General features: G+C 44.4%; 1 protein-coding gene across 1 annotated transcript in view; it reads right to left on the bottom strand.

Moving 5' to 3' along the window:
* Positions 1 to 210: 210 nt before the first annotated feature.
* LOC122923689 (zinc finger protein 432-like) overlaps positions 211 to 22,154 on the bottom strand; it is a 61,370-nt gene continuing 39,426 nt past the window's right edge. The window contains exons 6-9 of the mRNA XM_044274541.1: positions 18,294 to 18,348; positions 7,048 to 7,139; positions 6,794 to 6,911; positions 211 to 2,986 (exon numbers count right to left, since the gene is read on the bottom strand). Coding sequence (XP_044130476.1) covers positions 1,803 to 2,986; positions 6,794 to 6,911; positions 7,048 to 7,139; positions 18,294 to 18,348 — 1,449 coding nt within the window. The 3' untranslated portion in view covers positions 211 to 1,802. The remainder of the gene's footprint in view (positions 2,987 to 6,793; positions 6,912 to 7,047; positions 7,140 to 18,293; positions 18,349 to 22,154) is intronic.

The following is a 22,154-nucleotide window of genomic DNA, read 5'->3' as shown; positions in this document are numbered from 1 at the left end:
CCTTGATATGCCACACCTATGAGGTGGGATGAATTATCTCGGCAAAGGAGAAGTCTCACTAACACAGATTTAGACAGATTTTTGAATAATATTTGAGAGTAATGGGTCTTTTGTGTATGTAGAAAATGTTTCAAATCTTTGAGTTCATGCAAAATGGGAGCGAATCCAAAAGCGTTGTGTTTATATTTTTGTTCAGTGTATAATCCACTCTTTTATTTAGTCTGAATCGAAGGTTAGGCAACAAAGTATATAAATATCAAATGTGGAACCAGAAAGTAATACATTAACTTACAGAGACAATTTTGTAAATCAACAACAAAGATTCCGCTATAAATTTACTTTTTTCATTAAAATTGACAGTACCAATGATACATAGTTACCTAACATGGACACTGTACACACTTACGTCTATCTATCAATCCTTTCCTCTGGTCCCTTATGATCGATCCAGTATCCTCCTCTGTCTGCAAGAAACTTTTTGCACCCCCCCCCCTTCCCCATACAGTATGTAAGAATAGATTCTTAGGCAAACAGCATTTTTGGGCAGTTTGCCCTTGCACATCCTGTGTGCCTTCTGCTCACCCCTTATTTAGCATCTGTGAGAGATATCTGATACTCCAAGACCTTTTCATGTGAGAACCAGAGTAAGGGCTGTATTACATAGATCTTTTGTTATACACACCGACTATTGGTCTGATTGGACAAATATTGGTCAGATAAGCCCTAAAGCTTGATCCATAATAAAGTGTACTGTATAAAGTGCATTCCATTCAGGCATAAACCTCTATACCTGTCTCTCCATCTTGGATTTACACAAATAAAATATAATACATGGCTATAGATAATCCAAAACCCTGTATTTCTTATAATTTCTCCGCACTGGAGGGTTAGTCTATAGGAGCAATGAAGGTCACAGCGCTAGGAGAAAGTATAATATCAGCCAAAAAGACATTGTCTGCCAGTGACAATGGTGACGATGTTGTGGAGCAAATAGAAGAGTTTTTTATCTTTAAAATACTGTTTAAATGAAGATGAAGTATTAATGAGGTTTTCTGGAACTGTACTACTGATAACCTATCCTCAGGATAGGTCATCAGTATCTGATTGTGGGGGTCCGACACCCAGGACCCCCGCCGATCAGCTGTTTAAGAAGCACCAATGCTCTTGTGAGCACCGCGGCTTTCTCTCTACTCACCAAGCACAGCGCCATACAGAGTATAGTGGCTGTGCTTGGTATTGCAGCTCAGCCCCATTCACCTCAAACAGGTGATCAGTGGGGGTCCCAAGTGTCAGACCCCCACCGATCAGAGACTGATGACCTATCAGTAGTAAAATCCCAGAAAACCCCTTTAATACATTTTAAAACTATTACACAGCATCGTTACTTTCCCCATGTCACTCTGGACTCTCCCGCAGTGTGGGTGGAGGTATGAATACAGTGATAAGAAGCAAGGTTCGTGGGGACAGTTTATCTTCACTGCTCTGGAAGAAAACAAGGCTCTTCTTCTCTTCCTTATATGCACAATACTTTTTTTACATGATTACAACTCAACTGTGACTTTTCTGCAGCCATAGTTCATCTATAAAATAGCGCACAACAGGGAGTTGTAGAGAAGATGCATGCCAGTTCTGAGACTTGCTGCTACACAACAAGTTACCATTTAGCCCCAACCTTAATGTCTGTGAATAACTGGATTTAAAATAATTTTTTGCCCTTATAGAATTTCCCATATTCCCAAAAAATTAGTTTCTTCTGATCTGATGAGTTTTAGAATTACAAAAAAATGTCTGCATATAAAATATCAAAATGACTTCTCTCCTGTGTGACATTTCTCATGTCTAACAAGACTTGATTTATCTGTAAAACATCTTCCACAATGTGAACATGAATATGGCTTCTCCCCTGTGTGAATTCTCTCATGTGTAACAAGACTTGATTTCTGTGTAAAACAATTTCCACATTCTGAGCATGAATACGGCTTCTCTCCTGTATGACTTCTCTCATGTGTGACAAGATGTGATTTATCTGTAAAACATTTGCCACATTCTGAACATGAATATGGCTTCTCTCCTGTGTGAGTTCTCTCATGTCTAGCAAGATTTGATTTATCTGTAAAACATTTTCCACATTCTGAACATGAATATGGTTTCTCTCTGGTGTGATATCTTTCGTGTTTAACAAAATTTGATTTAAATGTAAAACATTTCCCACATTCTGCACAGAAGTATGGCTTCTCTCCTGTGTGACTTCTCTGATGTCTAACAAGAAGTGATTTATCTGTAAAACATTTTCCACATTCTGAACATGAATACGGTTTCTCTCCTGTGTGACTTCTCTCATGTCTAACGAGATTCGATTTTTTTGTAAATCCTTTGCCACATTCTGAACATGAATACATTTCCTGTCCTATGTGAATTCTCTGATGTATAACAAGACGTGATTTCTGTATAAAACATTTCCCACATTCTGAACAGGAATACGGCTTCTCTCCTGTGTGACTTCTTTGATGTCTAACAAAATCTACTTTTCGTGCAAAACATTTCCCACATTCTGAACATGAAAACAGATTATTTTCTGTGTGAAATTTCTGATGTTTAACAAGATGTGATTTTTGTGTAAAACAGTTCCCACATTCTGAACATGAATACGGCTTCTCTCCTGTGTGAATTCTCTCATGTGTAGCGAGATTTGATTTATTAGTAAAACATTTCCCACATTCTGAGCAGGAGTATGAAATCTCTACTGTGTGAATTTCTTTGTGTATAGAAACCACTTGACCTGTACTTGTGGTAAAAATCTGTGATTGTTCAAGAGAAGGTTCCTCATGATTAGAGGGGTTATAGGATAGATCTGTACTGTGTAGTCCTGGATATACATTAAAGGTAATGAGGTTTTCTCCTGAAGAGCGCTGCATGATAGCTTCATCTTCTATTTTATAATTTAGTGATAACATAACGTTACCCTCAGAATTCATACTGGGATTTTCTGTGAAAATACAAAATAAAATATTTTTTCTTTATTTTTTTTCAAGCCATAAAGTAGACACACTTATAACATTCCTATTAGACTGGAAGCCAATCATTTTAAATTCACTCCTAGCTTTGGCTAAAAAAAATGTACCAAAGATTACACTTGTGATTGGAGCCTTACAAAGCTTTCTATAGCTATAGATAATCATTGAGCTGAAGACTGGAGCACACTGAACGAAAGCTTAAAAACACAACAGCCAAACATATCTAACCTCTTAACTAACAGCCCTGGTTGTAATTTAATCATCAAGTAATAGTTTTTGTAGTTCCATCATCACATTCCAAGACCCATAACTATTTTAAACATGTTTTTATTGAGGTTACACAACAATGCAATATCTGATTAAGGAAACTTTACATGAGAGATGTCAGTGATTCGACATCTCTCATATAAGACTTTCCTAGACCAAAATAGTAAACTGCGTCTGTTGAACTCTTTAAGATCAAGGGAAAGAAAAATAGAGAGATAGAGAAAAAGAGGGTAAAACAAAAAAGGGTAAAACAAAAAAAATATTGAAAAAAAGATAAATGATTCATGAAAACACTTCACAAGTAACCTAAGTAGCTAAAGCAACCAGAGTAAGAACAATCAGCTATGCCTCCACCTTTCCTGAACCAATGTGGATAGTGTCCCATGCCATGGCCAACACCCCTATTATTTATCTAGGGAGGTCCATCTCGTCCAGATCACCCCATCGATGACTTTTTTAATAAATCTGTATTCCACAAAGTAGAGCAAACTCAAATCAGCTGTTCTCGATACCAGGTTGTTAGTCAAAAACAGGCCTGTAATGCTATCCTGACACAGTGAGGGAATATAGAAGAAAAGCCTTCCCAAGTGTCAAATAAACCATTCACCATACTTTCCTTATGTAGGGAGGCTTCCACCCAATCCATTTTAAATAAAAATTGCAATTTATTCAGAAAGAGGTGGAATGGTGGTGCCTGTTTTGGAAACCAAACTTGTAGGAGTACCCGTTGTTGCCACAAAATGTAGAAGTTTCCAAGCTCCTGAGGCACAGGTATCTAGAATCCTAGAAGCCAACATGGCCCAAATTAGATCCCTACGGGCAAATGTAGTTACATTACACACTCTATTCCAAAATGCCTATATCGATGGTCAATTCTACAAATCCACATCCAGGGCGTGATGGAGCCACAGTAAAAGTCGCAAATCATAAATGAGACATAACAGTGTTCTACTCTGTAACCCCGACCAACCTTTCACTCCACTTTTGAAAGTAGGGACGCTTGCCAAATGAGGCAAAATTTCACCAATAGTCGGAAAAATGCACAAAATATTGTACACTTATGACATTTGTACACCACAAAACTGGCGTAGCAGATTTGATAAATGTCCCCCTATGACTCAGTTCAGTTTCATTTCCTAAAATCTGATGGAAGGTTTCATTGCTGCAAATATTGATTTGTATGAACTACTGAATCGCCATTAATGAACCACTGCAAGACCATGTCACGGTTGCAGACCGCAAGATGGCTACCATAGCCTTTTATGTCAGTTCTGTTTCTGCACAGGGGATCCTGGAGTATAAGATGTGGTGCTCCCACACTGGAGGGGTTGGCAAAGTGCATGTTCAACTTGCATGTTTTAAAGGTGGATGCCACTTAATTGAAGGAGCCGTGCTAGCAGCGGTGTTAAAAGGTGGCCATGAGTGATGCCACCAGAAATCCGGTGTTGTATTTTTCAGTGGCACCATTTACATATAATTACTTGTTTAGCATTTATTCAACTTTTTGCTGTAAGGAGAATGGAAAAATCCCAAAAAGTTCCAGCAATTCCGCCATTGTTCTTTGTGGGGTTTTCTTTTGCAGTTTACCATGGGGTAAAACAACATGTTAATTTTATTCTTCACATTTTTGTACTTTTGCACATTAAAAACATACTTTATGGGAAAAAGTCATTTTTTCCAAAACCAATAACTTTTTTCTATTTTCAATCACGTACCTGTATTTGGTCTTGATCTTTGGGGTGCTGTCATAAAGGGAGTGTTAAGAAATAACGGTCATGTTCTAAGTGAGGTGCCTTGACTGCCGCTCAAAAAGAGGAATTGCAGCCCACTCTAAAAGTCACTTCTCTTACGTTTTTTTAAAGCTGTCCCTTTAACTGCAACCCCATTCCAAAAAAGTTGGGACGCAAATAAAAACAGAATGCAACGTTTTGCTTAAAGTCTCATAGACCCATATATTATTCACAGTAGATAATAGGACACGTAACAGATGTTGAAAGTGAGACATTTTAATATTTTATGAAAAATTCACTCATTTAGAACTTAATGGCAGCAACACATCTTAAAGAAGTTGGAACAGTTTAATGTCTACCATTGTGTAACATCCCCTTAACAGCGTGCAAACATCTGGGAGGTGAAGAGACAATTGCTGGAGTTTTGGGAAAGGAATGGTGTCCCATTTTTTCTGCTCAATAGTCCTTGGTGTTCTTTGCTAGATTTTTCTTTTCATGATGCGCTAAATGATTTCTATCGGTGAAAGGTCTGGATACGGCCGGTCAGTTCAGCATCTGGACTCTTCTTCTGAGAAGCCATGCTGGTATGATGGATGCAGTATGTGGCTTAGCATTATTTTACTAAAATATGTAAGGCCTTCCCTGAAAGAGACACCAGGATGGGAGCAGATGTTGTTCTACAACCTCTGTATACTGTTCAGCATGGATAGTGCCTTTCCAGATGTGTAAGCTGCCCATGCCTAACATTAATGCTGCCCTATACCATCTGAGATCCAGGATTTTGAACGGATTCCGCAATACACGGGGCACCAGCCATCTGCATTCCACATCACGGATGCGGACCCATTCACTTGAATGAGTCCGCAAATCTGAAGATCCGGTGCAGAACTCGAGCACGGAACGGAACCCCACGGAAACACTACGAAGTACCGATCCATGCTTCCGTTCCGCAAAAAAATAGAACTTGTTCTATCTTTTGGCGGAACAGACGGATCACGAACCCATTCAAGTTGAATGGGTCTGGATCCGTCCCGGCCGCCGCATGGACGTTGCCCGTGCACTGGGGACTGCAAATTGCTGTCCCCAATTCACGGAACGGAACCAATACATTCGTGTGCAAGAGGCCTTAGTTGCACATTGCTCCTCAGCTGCTTCTTAGCAACACTTACTTTTCCAGCCTTTTGTTGCCCCTGTACTAACTTTTTGAGTTGCTTTTCTACCATAAAGTTCTAAATAAGTAGTTGTATTCTACATATATTCTATGTTGTATTGTAAAAAAAAATAGGTCTATTAGTTTTACAGATAATTGCATTCTGTTTTTATTTACTTTTTTCACAGCGCCCAAATTTTTGGGAATTTGGGTTGTATTAAAAAGGAAATGGCCACAGTGTAGACGTTATTGTTTAACATCTCTTTACTATCCCAAAATGATGCTTAACCCTTTCCTGTACAATGAGTTACATGTAGGTCACTGGCGACATGTAATTCCTGCAGAATGCAGTACATGTAGATTATCATGATAGCACAGACACAAAAGCTGCATCTGCATAACCACTGGTGGATGTGGATGTGACTGACAGTCATGTCCTGCAAGAACATCCGGGATCAGAGAAGAATCTAATCAGAGATCACCGTCAGCTGGATAAGGCACATTTAAGGGAACATTTCATGATGTGATAGAGACATCTCCAATCAAAGAGCAACAGCCGGTGATGAGATTCTCCTCCTGCCCTGAAGGCACCAAGGACAGAATCTGAAGTCACTTCATTCATGATTTCATACCTGTGGTGATATCTCCTGGAACATCCTCCTTCTCACTCTTACACAGGGGATCGCCCATCATCCACTCTTCTTCATCCTCCACTTTTATAATAATCAGATCTTCTCCCTGATTTGTCATCTGTAACAATTCAGTACAATACAGCAGACAGGTGGGAAATCTAACAGATCCACAGAAGAGACCCCCACAATCTATGACCCCTCTATGATTGCAGGACCCCCCTATATAGATGTGTATAGGGCTCAGCTCCATCTACCTGAGGATTCTCTGGGACCTTTTCGTCTGGACAGTCCTGGGAATACAGAGGACGGGGACATCTCTCTGGTGGATTTCTCCTCCTGGATCCATCTGTGGAGACACAAGCACACAGTGATTGTATACATGGCCTCCTGTAGATCTGTCTCTAGATCAGACACTTCTCTCAGCTCCTTCACTTCTAGGTTTAGTTATCAGGGGAAACAACAATATTCTGCTCCTTATCACCTGTGCCGAGGTCCCAACACCTAGCAGGCCAGTAGATTGAAGTTACCTTTGGTCTATGAGAGGGAATGGCGGGCAGTGGGACGACAACTCCTTCTCCAAAACAGTAAATTCGAAGGAAGAGGGTACAGTTATAAGTGCAAGGGGCATCTTGCAGCACACTACCATCAAAAAGGCATCAAAGCGAAATATTAGACTTGGTCGGGAGCGGAGCCTAGCTCCTCTGTACCTGAGCACTATAGGCCCAAAAAAAAGCAAGTGACCAGACCCATCATGGTCAAATACGAGAGAGAGAGAGAGAGGTGCTGACTCTCTGGACACCTCTAGACCCCACAAAGGTCAACAGGATATGCAGAGATTGTTCAAAAAGAAAGGTGCGCACTCACAAGGAGTTGGATCCAAGATGGCCGAGGGATCAATGGCCTCGGCAAATGCAGCTGAAGACTCAGAGCCGGAAAGAGCGCTGGAGATAGGAGGAATTGGATAGCACCAACATCTCCAAGGCCTTCCTTACTAAAGCTCTGGAGCAGGCACTAAGACTGGTGATGGTGGAACTATCGTACATTAAGTCGGAGCTTATACAACTGGGCCACCGGGTGGAGAGCCTGGAGAATACGGCCACGGAGATTGTGGCGCACTCCACAGCCTTGGCTGCCCATGTGGCGACCCACACTAATAAAATCAACAGGGCCTTAACTCTGATTGAAGACCAGGAGAACTGTAGCAGAAGACGGAACATCTGTATCAAAGGTCTCCCAGAAACCTGGGCCGCAGAGGCCTTACACAAGGTGGCGAAGGAAGTGTTCGCCGACCTTGTGGGCCAGGAGATGGCTCAGTCAATTATAATTGAACGTATTCACCGGGCATTGAGATCATTGCCAAAACCCTCGGAGAGACAGTCCTATGTGGACACAGCGCGTATTCTGACTGCGGCCAGAGAAATAGACCGAATCACATACGAGGGGGCAGAACTGGTGATCTATCAGGACATAGCTCCATCTACACTAGCCAAAAGGCGCCTCCTGAGACCGCTATTGGAGGCTCTCTGAGCAGCAAAGATTCCATATACCTAGCTCTGTCCTTTCGGCTGCTCCATCCCAAAAGGGAGCAGACGCATCGTCATTCACACTCCGGAGGACCTAGAGAAAGCATGGCCAGCTCTGGATTTGCCACCGATAGAAGTTCCTTCCTGGCTGCTGGAGGTCCTCACTACCCAACTGCCCTCTCTCCCTCGCCTGGACCCATGGAGCAAAGTTGCCAAGCACAAGTCTCCCAAGCTTGCCAAGCCACAAGGCAAGATGGCGATGCAGCCGACTTGAAGCTTCTGCAGGCCTAATACTGCTGAGTGGGAGATCAGGGATGCTGTCCTGGGGGAACTGATGTCTTTGTCTTTTTCTCGAGTTTTGAGGTACCAGGGTATGGGGTGAGGGGGACCGCAAAAGACTGGTCAGGATGATCTGCCATTGAGATGAAGATTGGGCCCAGGCGTCTCCCCCCCCCCCCTCCCCTCCGTCTTCCTCATGCAATGCTTATACCCTGTGGAGAGGACTGTATAGGTGACTGAGCCTTGGAGCCCAATTATACGAGGATCCTTGTCTGCGGCATCATTTGCCTCCAGCTAAGGATTAATGCACTTTTTATTTTTTCTTGTTTGCCCTATCTTTCCTTTTCTCCTACTTTCCTTCCATATCTTATATGCTTCCATCTTTGTTATTCAGACATAGAAGGATTATAAGCTACCTGTGAGCCTTGGATGGCTATGCCCTCTTAGGCACTAACTTTTGAGTTAAGACTAGCTTGGTCACGAAGAGGGTCATCCTCAACTGTCCCATAGTAGACATGACTACCTAAGAGTGTCCAGGCTGGTCGTTAACATCTGGGTCACAAGTTAAATCTCTGTTTTATTCCTTTCACTTAGTTCGGGTGGAGGGAGGTGTTTGGGTATAGGGTTAGGCCTTTGTTCAAAGTACTTTACCCCTGATTACAACTCTCCCCCCCCCCCCACCATTAATTAGATGTTTTCTTGTATTAGCATTGATCATTTCTGAGTCTTTGGGCTTAGAGCCTGTACAGAGTTCCTGGAGGCAGAGATCTGGTATTGTCTTGGACCAGTCTCAGTATATCTAGCAACTCCAGATTTCTGTTTAGTCTGGTTAGAGTGTTACCTTATATCCTCCCACCCTATTCCTACCATTTTGTCTATCTTACCTACCCCCCTCCCTAGGGACTGGGTTCTGCTGACCCTCTGGCCCATTCCTAAACCCTGCACATGTACTGGCACATATCTTTGAAATTGACAGTTACGTGCCGGGAGAGCATCTCACCACACAGATGGCTGATATATTGCTTACTATTTTTAATGTGAAGAGACTGAATTCCCCTAATAAGAGGGGTCAACTTGCACTTACCTTACGTAAGCTTAAGTCCCGAATAATCTTCCTGCAGGAGACCCATTTCAAGCAATGGAGAATCCCGAAGTTACCCTTACACCCATTTAGACAATGGTTCCATAGCTGCCATCCTTCCTCCGCGTCCAAAGGTGTCCACCACACAGTACCTTTTGTACTCCATCAGCAGCTTGAGATACGGAGGGCAGATTGCTACTTCTAAAAAAGGAAATAGCTTCTAAGAAAATTACTTTCGCCAATCTATATGCCCCCAACGCTTCCACAGTGATCTGGCTTCTGAAGGCTTTGGACACCCTGAAAGTGTTTGCGGAAGGCCCAGTTGTGATAGGAACGGATCTTAATCAAGTACTCAATGCACCTACCGACTCCTCGTTGGGCAAGTCCCATATCTCACAGAGCCATCTGAGTAAACTTCACAAGAAACTGCAAGAACTAAATCCCATCTCAATCCTACCACTAAAGATTACACGTTCTATTCTAACCCTCATGCATCCTTTCAGCGACTTGATCATATTTTAATCTCTACTTCTCTCCTACCGTTCTGCAGTATGTCCAAGATAGGATCTATTACGATTTCGGACCATGCCCCCTGTGTGGCATCTCTCACCCTGACCTCCCTGCCCTGCAGAAATTGGAATTAGAGACTAAATTAATCACTTCTACATAACCCTCAACTTCTCCCTCAACGTCTCACCAGATTGTAAGTGCCCGATTGTATGGGAGGCGCACAAGGAGTTTGTGAGGGGGACCTTTATTGAACTAGGCACTACAGTAAAGAGGGATCAACAAAAAGTTATTGACTCCATATTAGCAGAAATTGCAGCCATAGAAAGAATACACAAAAAATCCGCTAGGCAGATCGGGAGAATCTTAGACTAGAGTTAAAGAAACTCCTATCAAAGAGAGTGGCAAAACATTTGCTCTATTTCCAACACAAAATATATGCCCATGGGAACAAGGGAACTAAGATGATGACTTCACTGTTCCCTTCCCTCCAAGATTACAGGAAAGGATGGTGCTCTACATCTCGATACACCTTCAATTGATAAATCCTTCCAAGAGTTTTACTCTGCCCTGTACAACCTTAATAAGGGAGTAGAGCAGGAAGAAACCCTCATGCCCCTTGCAGATGAGCGTGTGCGTATTAGGTCACGATGCGTTGCGAATGCCTTCAGTGAAAAATGCGCGATTTCACAAACGAAGTCATTCAGTTTTTTCTGCGATCACGTTTAGTTGTTCAGTTTTTATCGCGCAGGTGCAATGCGATTTAATGCGTTTTGCACGAGCGTGATAAAAAACTGAAAACAGCATCTCTTAGCAACCATCCGTGAAAAACGCATCGCATCCGCGCTTGCTTGCGGATTCAATGTGATTTTCACGCAGTTCCATTCACTTCTATGGGGCCAGCGTTCGCAGAATATAGAACATGCTGCGATTTTCACGCAACGCGCAAGTGATGCGTGAAAACCAACGCACATGTACACAGCCCCATTGAAATGAATAGATCCAGATTCCGTGCGGGCGCATTGCACCCGTGTGGAATACTCGCTCGTGTGAAAGAGGCCTTAACAGAATAGACTAAACGACACTGTTCTTAAATTCCCTTAATCTGCCTTCACTCTCATCAGAGATGGGAGCTCACCTGATTAGACAAGTTACCCAGGAGGAGGTACGACCAGGAATCCACAACTTTGCCCCGGGTAAAAGCCTGGGCCCGGACGGGAGTCCATTGATTTACTAGAAGTAGTTTCTGGAAATTCTACCATCTCACTTCTGAATATTGACTTAAAAATATGGGCTAAAATATTGGCCATTAGACTAGGTTCTGTCCTGCCGCTGCTCATAGAGTGGGAGCAATCTGGATTTGTGAGAGGTAGAGAGGACCAGGACAACGCCCATCGTATATTTCACCCCATTTATAAGGCACAACATAGGAAACTTCCTCCAGTGCTTTTGAGTATCGATGCTGAAAAAGGGCCAATTGGGCATTTATGAAGATGCCACTTCATTAATTCAACATCCCTGACACATTTATTCAAGCAATTTTTGCTGTATGGACAGTCGCATGCCAGGCTGCGGATAAATGGGACAATGTCTCCGGTCTTTGAGATCTCAAATGGAACAAGGCAGGGATGCCCCCTATCTCCCTCTCTTTTTGTTTTGGTGGCAGAAACGCTGATACAATCAATTCGCCAGGAACCCTTAATTATGGGCATCCAATATGGCGAGAGGGATCTTAAGTGCACAGCGTTTGCTGATGATCTGCTCTTCCTTGTCACCAACCCGGAGACTGGGCTACTGGCTTTGGACAACAAACTTAAAACATTTAGCACACTCTCTGACTTTAAAGTTAACTCCACGAAGTCAGAATTGTTAAATATTACACTCTCTAAGGAGGAAACTACACGTCTGAGCACCATTTCACCTTTTCCACTATCGAAAGGACCCCTGACGTACCTGGGAATAAAAATCCCCAGTGACTTGCAGGAGCTTTACACAGTTAATTATGCCCCCCTACTGGAAAGTGTGATAGGGCTACTATGAAAATATGACATCTCTTTCCTATCCTGGATGGGATGCAAGAATGTACTGAAGGCTTATGTTTTCCCCAAGCTCATGTACACACTCCAGATGGTCCCAACTGCTTTACCCTCTAGATTCTTTGCAGACATTAATCAGGCCTTCTCAGGCTATTTGTGGAGGAGGAAAAGGGCCAGAATCCCTTATAATGTATTGGTTAGGCGCAGAGAAGAGGAAGGATTGGGGGTACCAGATGTCTATATGTATTATCAAGCTATACAATTAAACAGATGGCTAGGAATGGTGGATCCGAAGAGACAGATTGATGTAGCCAGATTAGCGGAACATGTTACAGGTCCCTCCTCTCACCGACACCTCTGGCTTCCAAATTGGCACCTTACAGACTCAGAAAATTGTGATCCCCCGCTGAGGGGCCTGTGGGAGACATGGTCCAAAGTACGTAGCACACCTATTCAGGGGCCTTCCCCTCTAATGCCGGCCAGGCTACTTCCAGACCTTATGGGAACCCCAGCAGGGACCTACCCGGAACTATGGAGCTTTTTTGCCTCTATTACTTTAGGGGAATTCTTTCAGGAACGAAAGTTTCCACCTCTTGAAGCTCTACCTGCCTCTCTCAGACAATCTTCTTCCCTCTTTCTATACCAGTCTCATTTTCAAATGGTCTGCCGCAGTGCCTTGAGGAAATATGAACTACAAAAGACATTAACCCCTTTTGAAAAACGTATTGCCTCTCCAGTTCTGAAACACAAGAAAGCCTCTGCGCTATATGTGCTGCAGGGAGGTCAGGGGAGAGATATTAAACCTCCCTTCCTGGTGGAGTGGGCTTGGTGCTGACAGACAAGGAGACGAAAGGAGTGTTGGGCATCATCACGCGGCTTTTCACCTTGCATTCGCATCCAGGAAAGTCATAATAAACTACTCTCTGACTGAGGGTTATCTGACTCGGCACATTGCTGGAGATGCGGAGGTGATGTGGGGTCTCTATAACATATTTGGTGGCATTGCCATGTGATACGCCCCTTTTGGGACGTAGTAAAGGATGCATTGGGAAGGCTCTGAATGCTCTACATCTATATCCCCTCCAAGTCTCCTTTACCAGGGAAGACAATTCCTTTTTCCTAAGGAGCTGTTATAGTGAATGGGGAAAGAGAAAAATATCTGAAAATGTCATCAGTGAGCCCATGAGAGCTACCACCCTGCTGGACAGGAACAGGAACCTCTGAGACCCCATCCTCCTCTGTAGGAGGATTCAATAGAAGGACAGTTACGCCTTTCTCAGTACATACACCGGCCTCCCCTTGTCTGTATACCTGAGCTATGGTCACTGAATGAACGTGAGAATAATCGCTCTAAACTCCCTCCCATGGTGAGAATCCTCCTCCTAAGCCGTATTCTACCTCCCCTGAAGTGGGAAAGATGCAGTTAGCTCCCATCCTGACGGACTTGTATCTGAGGCAGTTACTATGGGATTCCTTTTACCCATTGACCTCCGTCGTCTGCACAGCTGAATCTGTCCACCTCCCGTTCTGTCTATCACACCTTATGTTATGTCCTGCACGCCATAATGTTTCTTCGGGCACTGATGGCGGTTGGGAACGTGACAACATTTATAACTGACCCTACACTATTCCTGGGAGGAGTTTATAAAAGGGACTGTTTTGGCGCCATTGGGTGTGCTGTGTCGTAGACGAACTAGAAGGGATATATTAAGACTGACGGATCTTGATCCCCTATAGTCTTATTGGAACAGGATGGCCTCCCCGCTCATGTTGCAGGAATGCCTACAATTAACTTAATCAGTAGGGTTTGGCACAAGTGCCGGGAGCTGCTGTCCATATCGGGCTTCACCCAGGTTACACCGCTCTGGAACAGCCCTCAGCTGCCTGAGATATTCCGCCTGGAAGGGTTTTCCCTGTGGGAGAAGAATGGAGTGACATTCTTATATCAGCTGCAGAAAGATGGAGAATTCAAGTCATTTGATCAGTTTAGAGAGGAGTTTTCTCTTCCTCGTACTGCCTATCTATCAATTTCTGCGGCTGAGACACGCGTTCCAGACGCAGACTAAATCTATCTCAGTGACCTTGTGTGAGGGTTCCACTCCTGCAACAGATCCTTACTAGGTCCTCTACGAAGGGGCTGATCTCTTCAATATATAGGAATCTTTTTGGAAAGTTCATAGGAGAGAAATCACTCCCGGCTAGGCGGATGTGGGAGGAGGATGTCGGCCCTATTTCGGATCACCAATGGAATGAGATATTGGCTCTGATGCCGCAACTATCGGTATGTGAGGGACATCGCGTGTCCCAATTGTTGCTAATCCATCAAGTATACAGAACCAGTGATGGCCAGTTCACAGTGTTCGCCAGCGAACACATGCGGGCTGCCATCTTTTTTTTACAAGTCCGGCGATGCACAGGTAAGCCCTTACCTGTGCCGGGAGCCGGTCTGAAACAAATGTGGTCATCGGGAGCAGGCAGTTCCGAGAACAGCCCGATGAAGGGCCCCGGCGGCTGTTCTTGGAACTGCCTGCTCCCGGTGGCCGCATTTGATTTCAGACTGGTGTTCCGGAATTTTCTGCTACCCGGAATTTTTTGCTACCCACGTCACTTCCGGTAGTGACATGAGAGGTGTCTCTCACCTTGGCTTCTCATTGGCTCTGCCAGGGGTTTGTCGGCGCAGGCGCGGAGGATTCACCCATAGCGTGAACGCAACGAAGGTAGCATAAAATTCCGGGCCACTGCGCATGCGCGAAGAAGACGGCCGAAGCTAGCAATAAATTCCGGGCCACAGCGCATGCGCGAAGAAGACGACCGAAGGTAGCAGAAAATTCCGACTTTGCGCATGCGCAGTGGGACGGAATTTTCTGCTACCTTCGGCTCCTACTGCGCCTGCGCCGAGCCATATTAAAAGACGGCTTGGCGCAGTAGCGCCGAGTCAGTTAACAATAAAGGTTAACAAAATGCTAATATCTAGACCTCTTCAACACCTCTGTGACGTTTACTTGACAGTATTATGTCTATATCGTGGAAGACAGTTTTAAGGAAATTAAATAAAGATTTAAAATGTTATATTAGTCAGCACTTCAAGCTAGACGTAATGTGGTCTGAGTGACCAATTAATAAAAATACTGTCAAGTAAACGTCACAGAGGTGCTGAAGAGGTCTAGATATTTGCATTTTGTTAACCTTTATGAATCCTCTATGAGCCTACAGTGCCCCCCCCCCAACCCCACAGGAACTCTGCTTGAAGCTGCCCTCCCCCCATCACCGCCTCAATGCCTCATAAGTTACTAGTTAATAAACTGGATGAGTCTGCAGATGTAGGGGGCCGGGCCCTCCCATGCCATGGGCCCCATAGCAGCTGCATGGTGTGCCCATATTGGCAGTACGCCACTGGGTGGGGGGCAGACCGGGATGAGTGACTGCAAATCAGTATTCGTGTAGGAGTCGGAAATGACAAGAAATGAACCAGGTTGGACATATTAGTGATGCCGGAGTCCTGACTAAGTGGTTAGGTATGATTATTGATAGGCCCTACGCACTTACATGGGAGGGATATGGTTTTTACTGACTGTGAGTTGGACAGTATGATGAGATGCGATATGGTTATTACAAATGGCGGACCGTCTCTGCGCTAGGGGGTGGGGGGGGGTTATTTATTTTTGTTTTGTGTTAAATAATGTCTCTGTATGTCATTCATCTGATCGGCTGTAACACTATCTGTACTGAAGGAGTAATTATTCTTTGTATCATTTTGGAGAAGCTGACGGATCTTACACCAGTCTATATAGTGAGCCCCTCTCATGTATGATGTGCCTGAATTATTAAGAGATAATGATTGTGGAGCATCTTCGGGGGTTCTGTGCGGCAAAGGAATCCACGGCTTCTAGGGATCTGGAGTTGCATTCCGGGTCTAATGAACGCCAGTTTCCTGTGCACATGCTGTTAAATGAGCAGGAGCACAGGAGAAACATAGGAGGCGCCACTGAGTGACTGTAGGCCTGAGACAGGAGGAGAGTGAGCGCCAGAAGGGAGTTACAAAACTGTGGCTGAGTAGTAACTCACTACCTCAGAGACTGGCCCACTGCAGGTGGATGAACCACAGCTCCAGGGTAGAAGACCTAGAAGGAAAGTTGTGGAATCCCTAGCAGATTAATTGAAGCCATCCATCATTCAGGAATGGGAGAGACAGACGATGGATCCTCTTATCCCCCTTTCCTAGTAACTGGGCCAAGGAGGAAATGAAGAGCGCACCAATCATCTGCTGCATCAAAAAAGGGACATTTGCCCCCAGACATCCCCAGCAGATCCTGGAGGAGAATTACTTCAGCAGGAACCTCCTGAGATCCTTCAGGTGAATGGAGCCTATAAATATGTCTGACTAATAAGGCAAATGCAGGGACCTAACGTAATGTTTAAAGAGTCAAACTTGTGTACCTCCTCCATTACATGTCACTGCACACACGTGTATACACTGCACATGACGGCTCTTACCCTGTGATATAAGAGGCTGGTGCTCCTCCATTACATGTCACTGCACACACGTGTATACACTGCACATGACGGCCCTTACCTTGTGATATAAGAGGCTGGTGCTCCTCCATTACATGTCACTGCACACATGTGTACACACTGCACATGACGGCTCCTACCCTGTGATATAAGAGGCTGGTGCTCCTCCATTACATGTCACTGCACACACGTGTATACACTGCACATGACGGCTCTTACCTTGTGATATAAGAGGCTGGTGCTCCTCCATTACATGTCACTGCACACACGTGTATACACTGCACATGACGGCCCTTACCTTGTGATATAAGAGGCTGGTGCTCCTCCATTACATGTCACTGCACACACGTGTATACACTGCACATGACGGGTCTTACCTTGTGATATAAGAGGCTGGTGCTCCTCCATTACATGTCACTGCACACAGTTGTATACACTGCACATGACGGCTCTTACCTTGTGATATAAGAGGCTGGTGCTCCTCCATTACATGTCACTGCACACACGTGTATACACTGCACATGACAGCTCTTACCTTGTGATATAAGAGGCTGGTGGTCCTCCATTACATGTCACTGCACACACGTGTATACACTGCACATGACGGGTCTTACCTTGTGATATAAGAGGCTGGTGCTCCTCCATTACATGTCACTGTACACACGTGTATACACTGCACATGACGGGTCTTACCTTGTGATATAAGAGGCTGGTGCTCCTATATTACATGTCACTGCACACACGTGTATACACTGCACATGACGGCTCTTACCCTGTGATATAAGAGGCTGGTGCTCCTCCATTACATGTCACTGCACACACGTGTATACACTGCACATGACGGCTCTTACCTTGTGATATAAGAGGCTGGTGCTCCTCCATTACATGTCACTGCACACACGTGTATACACTGCACATGACGGGTCTTACCTTGTGATATAAGTGGCTGGTGCTCCTCCATTACATGTCACTGCACACACGTGTATACACTGCACATGACGGGTCTTACCTTGTGATATAAGAGGCTGGTGCTCCTCCATTACATGTCCCTGCACACACGTGTATAAACTGCACATGACGGCTCTTACCTTGTGATATAAGAGGCTGGTGCTCCTCCATTACATGTCACTGCACACACGTGTATACACTGCACATGACGGCTCTTACCTTGTGATATAAGAGGCTGGTGCTCCTCCATTACATGTCACTGCACACACGTGTATACACCGCACATGACGGCTCTTACCTTGTGATATAAGAGGCTGGTGCTCCTCCATTACATGTCACTGCACACATGTGTATACACTGCACATGACGGCTCTTACCCTGTGATATAAGAGGCTGGAGCTCCTCCATTACATGTCACTGCACACACGTGTATACACTGCACATGACGGCTCTTACCTTGTGATATAAGAGGCTGGTGCTCCTCCATTACATGTCACTGCACACACGTGTACACACTGCACATGACGGCTCTTACCTTGTGATATAAGAGGCGGGTGCTCCTCCATTACATGTCACTGCACACACATGTATACACTGCACATGACGGCTCTTACCTTGTGATATAAGAGGCTGGTGCTCCTCCATCATGGCCTCCTTGTACAGATCCTTGTGTCCTTCTATATACTCCCACTCCTCCATGGAGAAATAGACAGTGACGTCCTGACACCTTAGAGGAACCTGACAACACAATGACACCGTCATCACCCAGACCCCTCCAGTGCTGTTACTGGAGAATTTCCCAGCATTCCCAGCAGTGTCACCTCTCCAGTCAGCAGCTCCATCATCTTGTGGGTGAGTTCTAGGATCTTCTGCTCATGTATCAGGGGGTGAGGGGGAGGCTCTGTGATGGGGGGAGGGGTCCTGCTCCGCCCTCCTGACTCCTGGAGATGGATGATGGGAGTCACACAGTCCCCCGATGTCTTCTTCACTATTGTGTACTCCTGTCGAAGGAGAGAGACACTTAGGTGAAAAAAGATACATTACATTTACCGGTAATCTGTTTTTCCAGAACCCATAGAGAGGATCTCCCCTGCTGAACAGGAAACCTGCAACATAAAAGCGGTGCATCTCCACAACTCAGTTTTGCTAGAAAACTATCTAAAGGTTAGACAGAGAAGAACGCCCTACCGAATCTACATAACTAACTCTTACTATATCTTTTTAACCCCTTAAGGACATAGGACGTACCGGTACGCCCTATTTCCCGAGTCCTTAAGGACCAAGGACGTACCGGTACGTTCTGACTTTAAAATCGGCATTCCGGCGCCGCAGGGGTTAACTTGAACAGGATGCCGGCTGAAATCATTCAGCCGGCATCCTGTTAAAACGCCAGGGGGGGTCATGTGACCCCCCTGTGTCGGCGATCGCAGCAAACCGCAGGTCAATTCAGACCTGCGGTTTGCTGCGCTTTTTGCAGTTTCTGATCCCCGCGGTCCCTGACCGCGGGGATCAGAAACTTTAGAGTGCCTAAAATCAATATAGTACACCCCCCCCTGCACCCCTGCATGATTTGATGGCGGCGGGTGGTGCAGGGGGGGTGTCGCAGGCGGTGGGGGCGTTGCGGGAGGCGGGCGGTGCGGCAGGCGGGATCGCGATCCCCCGCCCGCCTCCTATTGCGTAATCGTTGGTGTACAGTGGGTATACCAGGGTGCCAGCACATTGCTGGCACCCTGGTATAAACGGCTGACATCGTTGATGCGATGTCAGCCGTTTAACCCTTTCCATACAGCGGTCCGTACGGACCGCTGTATGGAAAAGGTTAACAGTAAGAGGGAGCTCCCTCCCTCTCCGATCGGGGGGCTGCTGTGCCTTTGCAGCCCCCCGATGGGAGAGGGAGAGAGCTCCCAGGCAGCCCCCCAAGCCCCGTCCTTACCCTTCCCCGTCTGCGCAGTTCTGACCATAACTGAGCAGACGGGGAAGGTTCCCATGGCAACAGGACGCCTGCTCAGGCGTCCTGCTGTCCATGGTGCTGAACAGATCTGTGCTGAAAGCATAGATCTGTTCAGTGTAAGTAAAATACAGTACAGAAACCTATATAGGTTCTGTACTGTATTTTACAGACATCAGACCCACTGGATCTTCAAGAACCAAGTGGGTCTGGGTCAAAAAATAAAAAGAATAAGTGAAAAAAGTTAAGATAAAAAAAAAAACATTTATCACTGAATAAAAAAAAAATAAAAAAAAATAAACTACACATATTAGGTATCGCCGCGTCCGTAACGACCTGATCTATAAAACGGTCATGTTACTTTCCCCGCACAGTGAACGCCATAAAAATAAAAAAATAAAAACTATGAGAAAATTGAAATTTTGCCCACCTTACTTCCCAAAAAAGGTAATAAAAGTGATCAAAAAAGTCGTATGTACGCCAAAATAGTACCAATCAAACCGTCATCTCATCCCGCAAAAAATGAGACCCTACTCAAGATAATCGCCCAAAAACTGAAAAAACTATGGCTCTTAGACTATGGAAACACTAAAACATGATTTTTTTTGTTTAAAAAATAAAATCATTGTGTAAAACCTACATAAATAAAAATAAAGTATACATATTAGGTATTGCCGCGTCCGTATCGACCGGCTCTATATAAATATCACATGACCTAACCCCTCAGGTGACCACCGTAAAAAAAAAAAAAAAAAACGGTGTAAAAAAAGCTATTTTTTGCCATCTTACGTCACAAAAAGTGTAATAGCAAGCGATCAAAAAGTCATATGCACCCCAAAATAGTGCCAATCAAACTGTCATTTCATCCCGCAAAAAATTAGACCCTACTCAAGATAATCGCCCAAAAACTGAAAAAACTATGGCTCTCAGACTATGGAGACACTAAACAATTTTTTGGTTTTAAAAATGAAGTTATTGTATAAAACTTACATAAATAAAAAAAAATTGTATACATATTAGGTATCGCTGCGTCCGTGACAACCTGCTCTATAAAATTACCACGTGATCTAACCTGTCAGATGAATGTTGTAAATAACAAAAAAAAAAACGTGCCAAAAAAGCTATTTCTTGTTACCTGGCCGCACAAAAAGTGTAATATAGAGCAACCAAAAATCATATCTATCACTTTTTTGGAGTTTCTACTCTAGGGGTGCATCAGGGGGGCTTCAAATGGGACATGGTGTCAAAAAACCAGTCCAGCAAAATCTGCCTTCCAAAAACCGTATGGCATTCCTTTCCTTCTGCGCCCTGCCGTGTGCCCGTACAGCGGTCTACAACCACATATGAGGTGTTTCTGTAAACTACAGAATCAGGGCCATAAATAATGAGTTTTGTTTGGCTGTTAACCCTTGCTTTGTAACTGGAAAAAAAATATTAAAATGGAAAATCTGCCAAAAAAGTGAAATTTTGAAATTGTATCTCTATTTTCCATAAAATCTTGTGCAACACCTAAAGGGTTAACAAAGTTTGTAAAATCAGTTTTGAATACCTTGAGGGGTGTAGTTTCTTAGATGGGGTCACTTTTATGGAGTTTCTACTCTAGGGGTGCATCAGGGGCAGGGGCGTAACTAGAACTGACTGGGCCCCACAGCAAATTTTTTACAGGGCCCCCCTCCCTTAGGGTCCATTCAGACGTCCGCAAGTGTTTTGCGGTCCACAAAATGCGGATCCGGAAAACACGGATACCAGCCGTGTGCGTTTCGCATTTTGATAGTTCCCTATGATAGAAATGCCTATTCTTGTCCGCAATTGCAGACAAGAATAGGACATGTTCCATCTTATTTGAAATTAATGGGTTTGCACCTGTGTCCCGCAAAATTGTGGAACGGATGCGGACCCAGAACAACGGACGTGTGAATGGACCCTTACTTAAAATAAAACCTTTGAAAAAACCTATTTGTCTTTGTATCACCATTTTTTGACAGCTAAAACTTTTTTTTTTATTTCTGCCTAAAGAGCTGAAGCTTTTTTTCAAGTGGATGAATTGTAGTTTTTATTGGTACCCTTTTTGAATTAAAATTATTTATATTTTTTAATAGTGAAGACATTTTTGGACATGGCAATGCTTTTTTTAATGTTTATTTACCTATATTTAAAACACTGTGAAAGGGGGTGATTGGAACTTTCATCCCAACCTCTGCCCACTCCTTCTTCTGCCAGCCTCCTGTACTATAGTATGCGGTATGTGGCAGCCTCCCCTCTCTGCCATATACTAGTGCTTATTATGACACACATATGCATGCACCTGATGCCAGCCCAGAACCATCCTGGCATCACATTTGTGTATATGTAACTTAAAAGAGTGCCATAATAAGCACTAGTAGATGGCGCAACAGCAAGTAGAGAGGGGAGGCTGCCACGTACCGCATGCTATAGTACAGTTGGCTGGCAGAGGAAGTGTGGGCAGAGGTTGTGATCTGGCTACCTGGCAGCTACATGCTGAAGGCTTCAGCATGCAGCTGCCAGG

This window comes from Bufo gargarizans, unplaced genomic scaffold (genome assembly GCF_014858855.1).
Source record: "Bufo gargarizans isolate SCDJY-AF-19 unplaced genomic scaffold, ASM1485885v1 original_scaffold_1806_pilon, whole genome shotgun sequence".
Taxonomy (NCBI): domain Eukaryota; kingdom Metazoa; phylum Chordata; class Amphibia; order Anura; family Bufonidae; genus Bufo; species Bufo gargarizans.
Note: the sequence above shows the minus strand (reverse complement) of the source record. Positions and strands in the feature narration are given on the sequence as shown.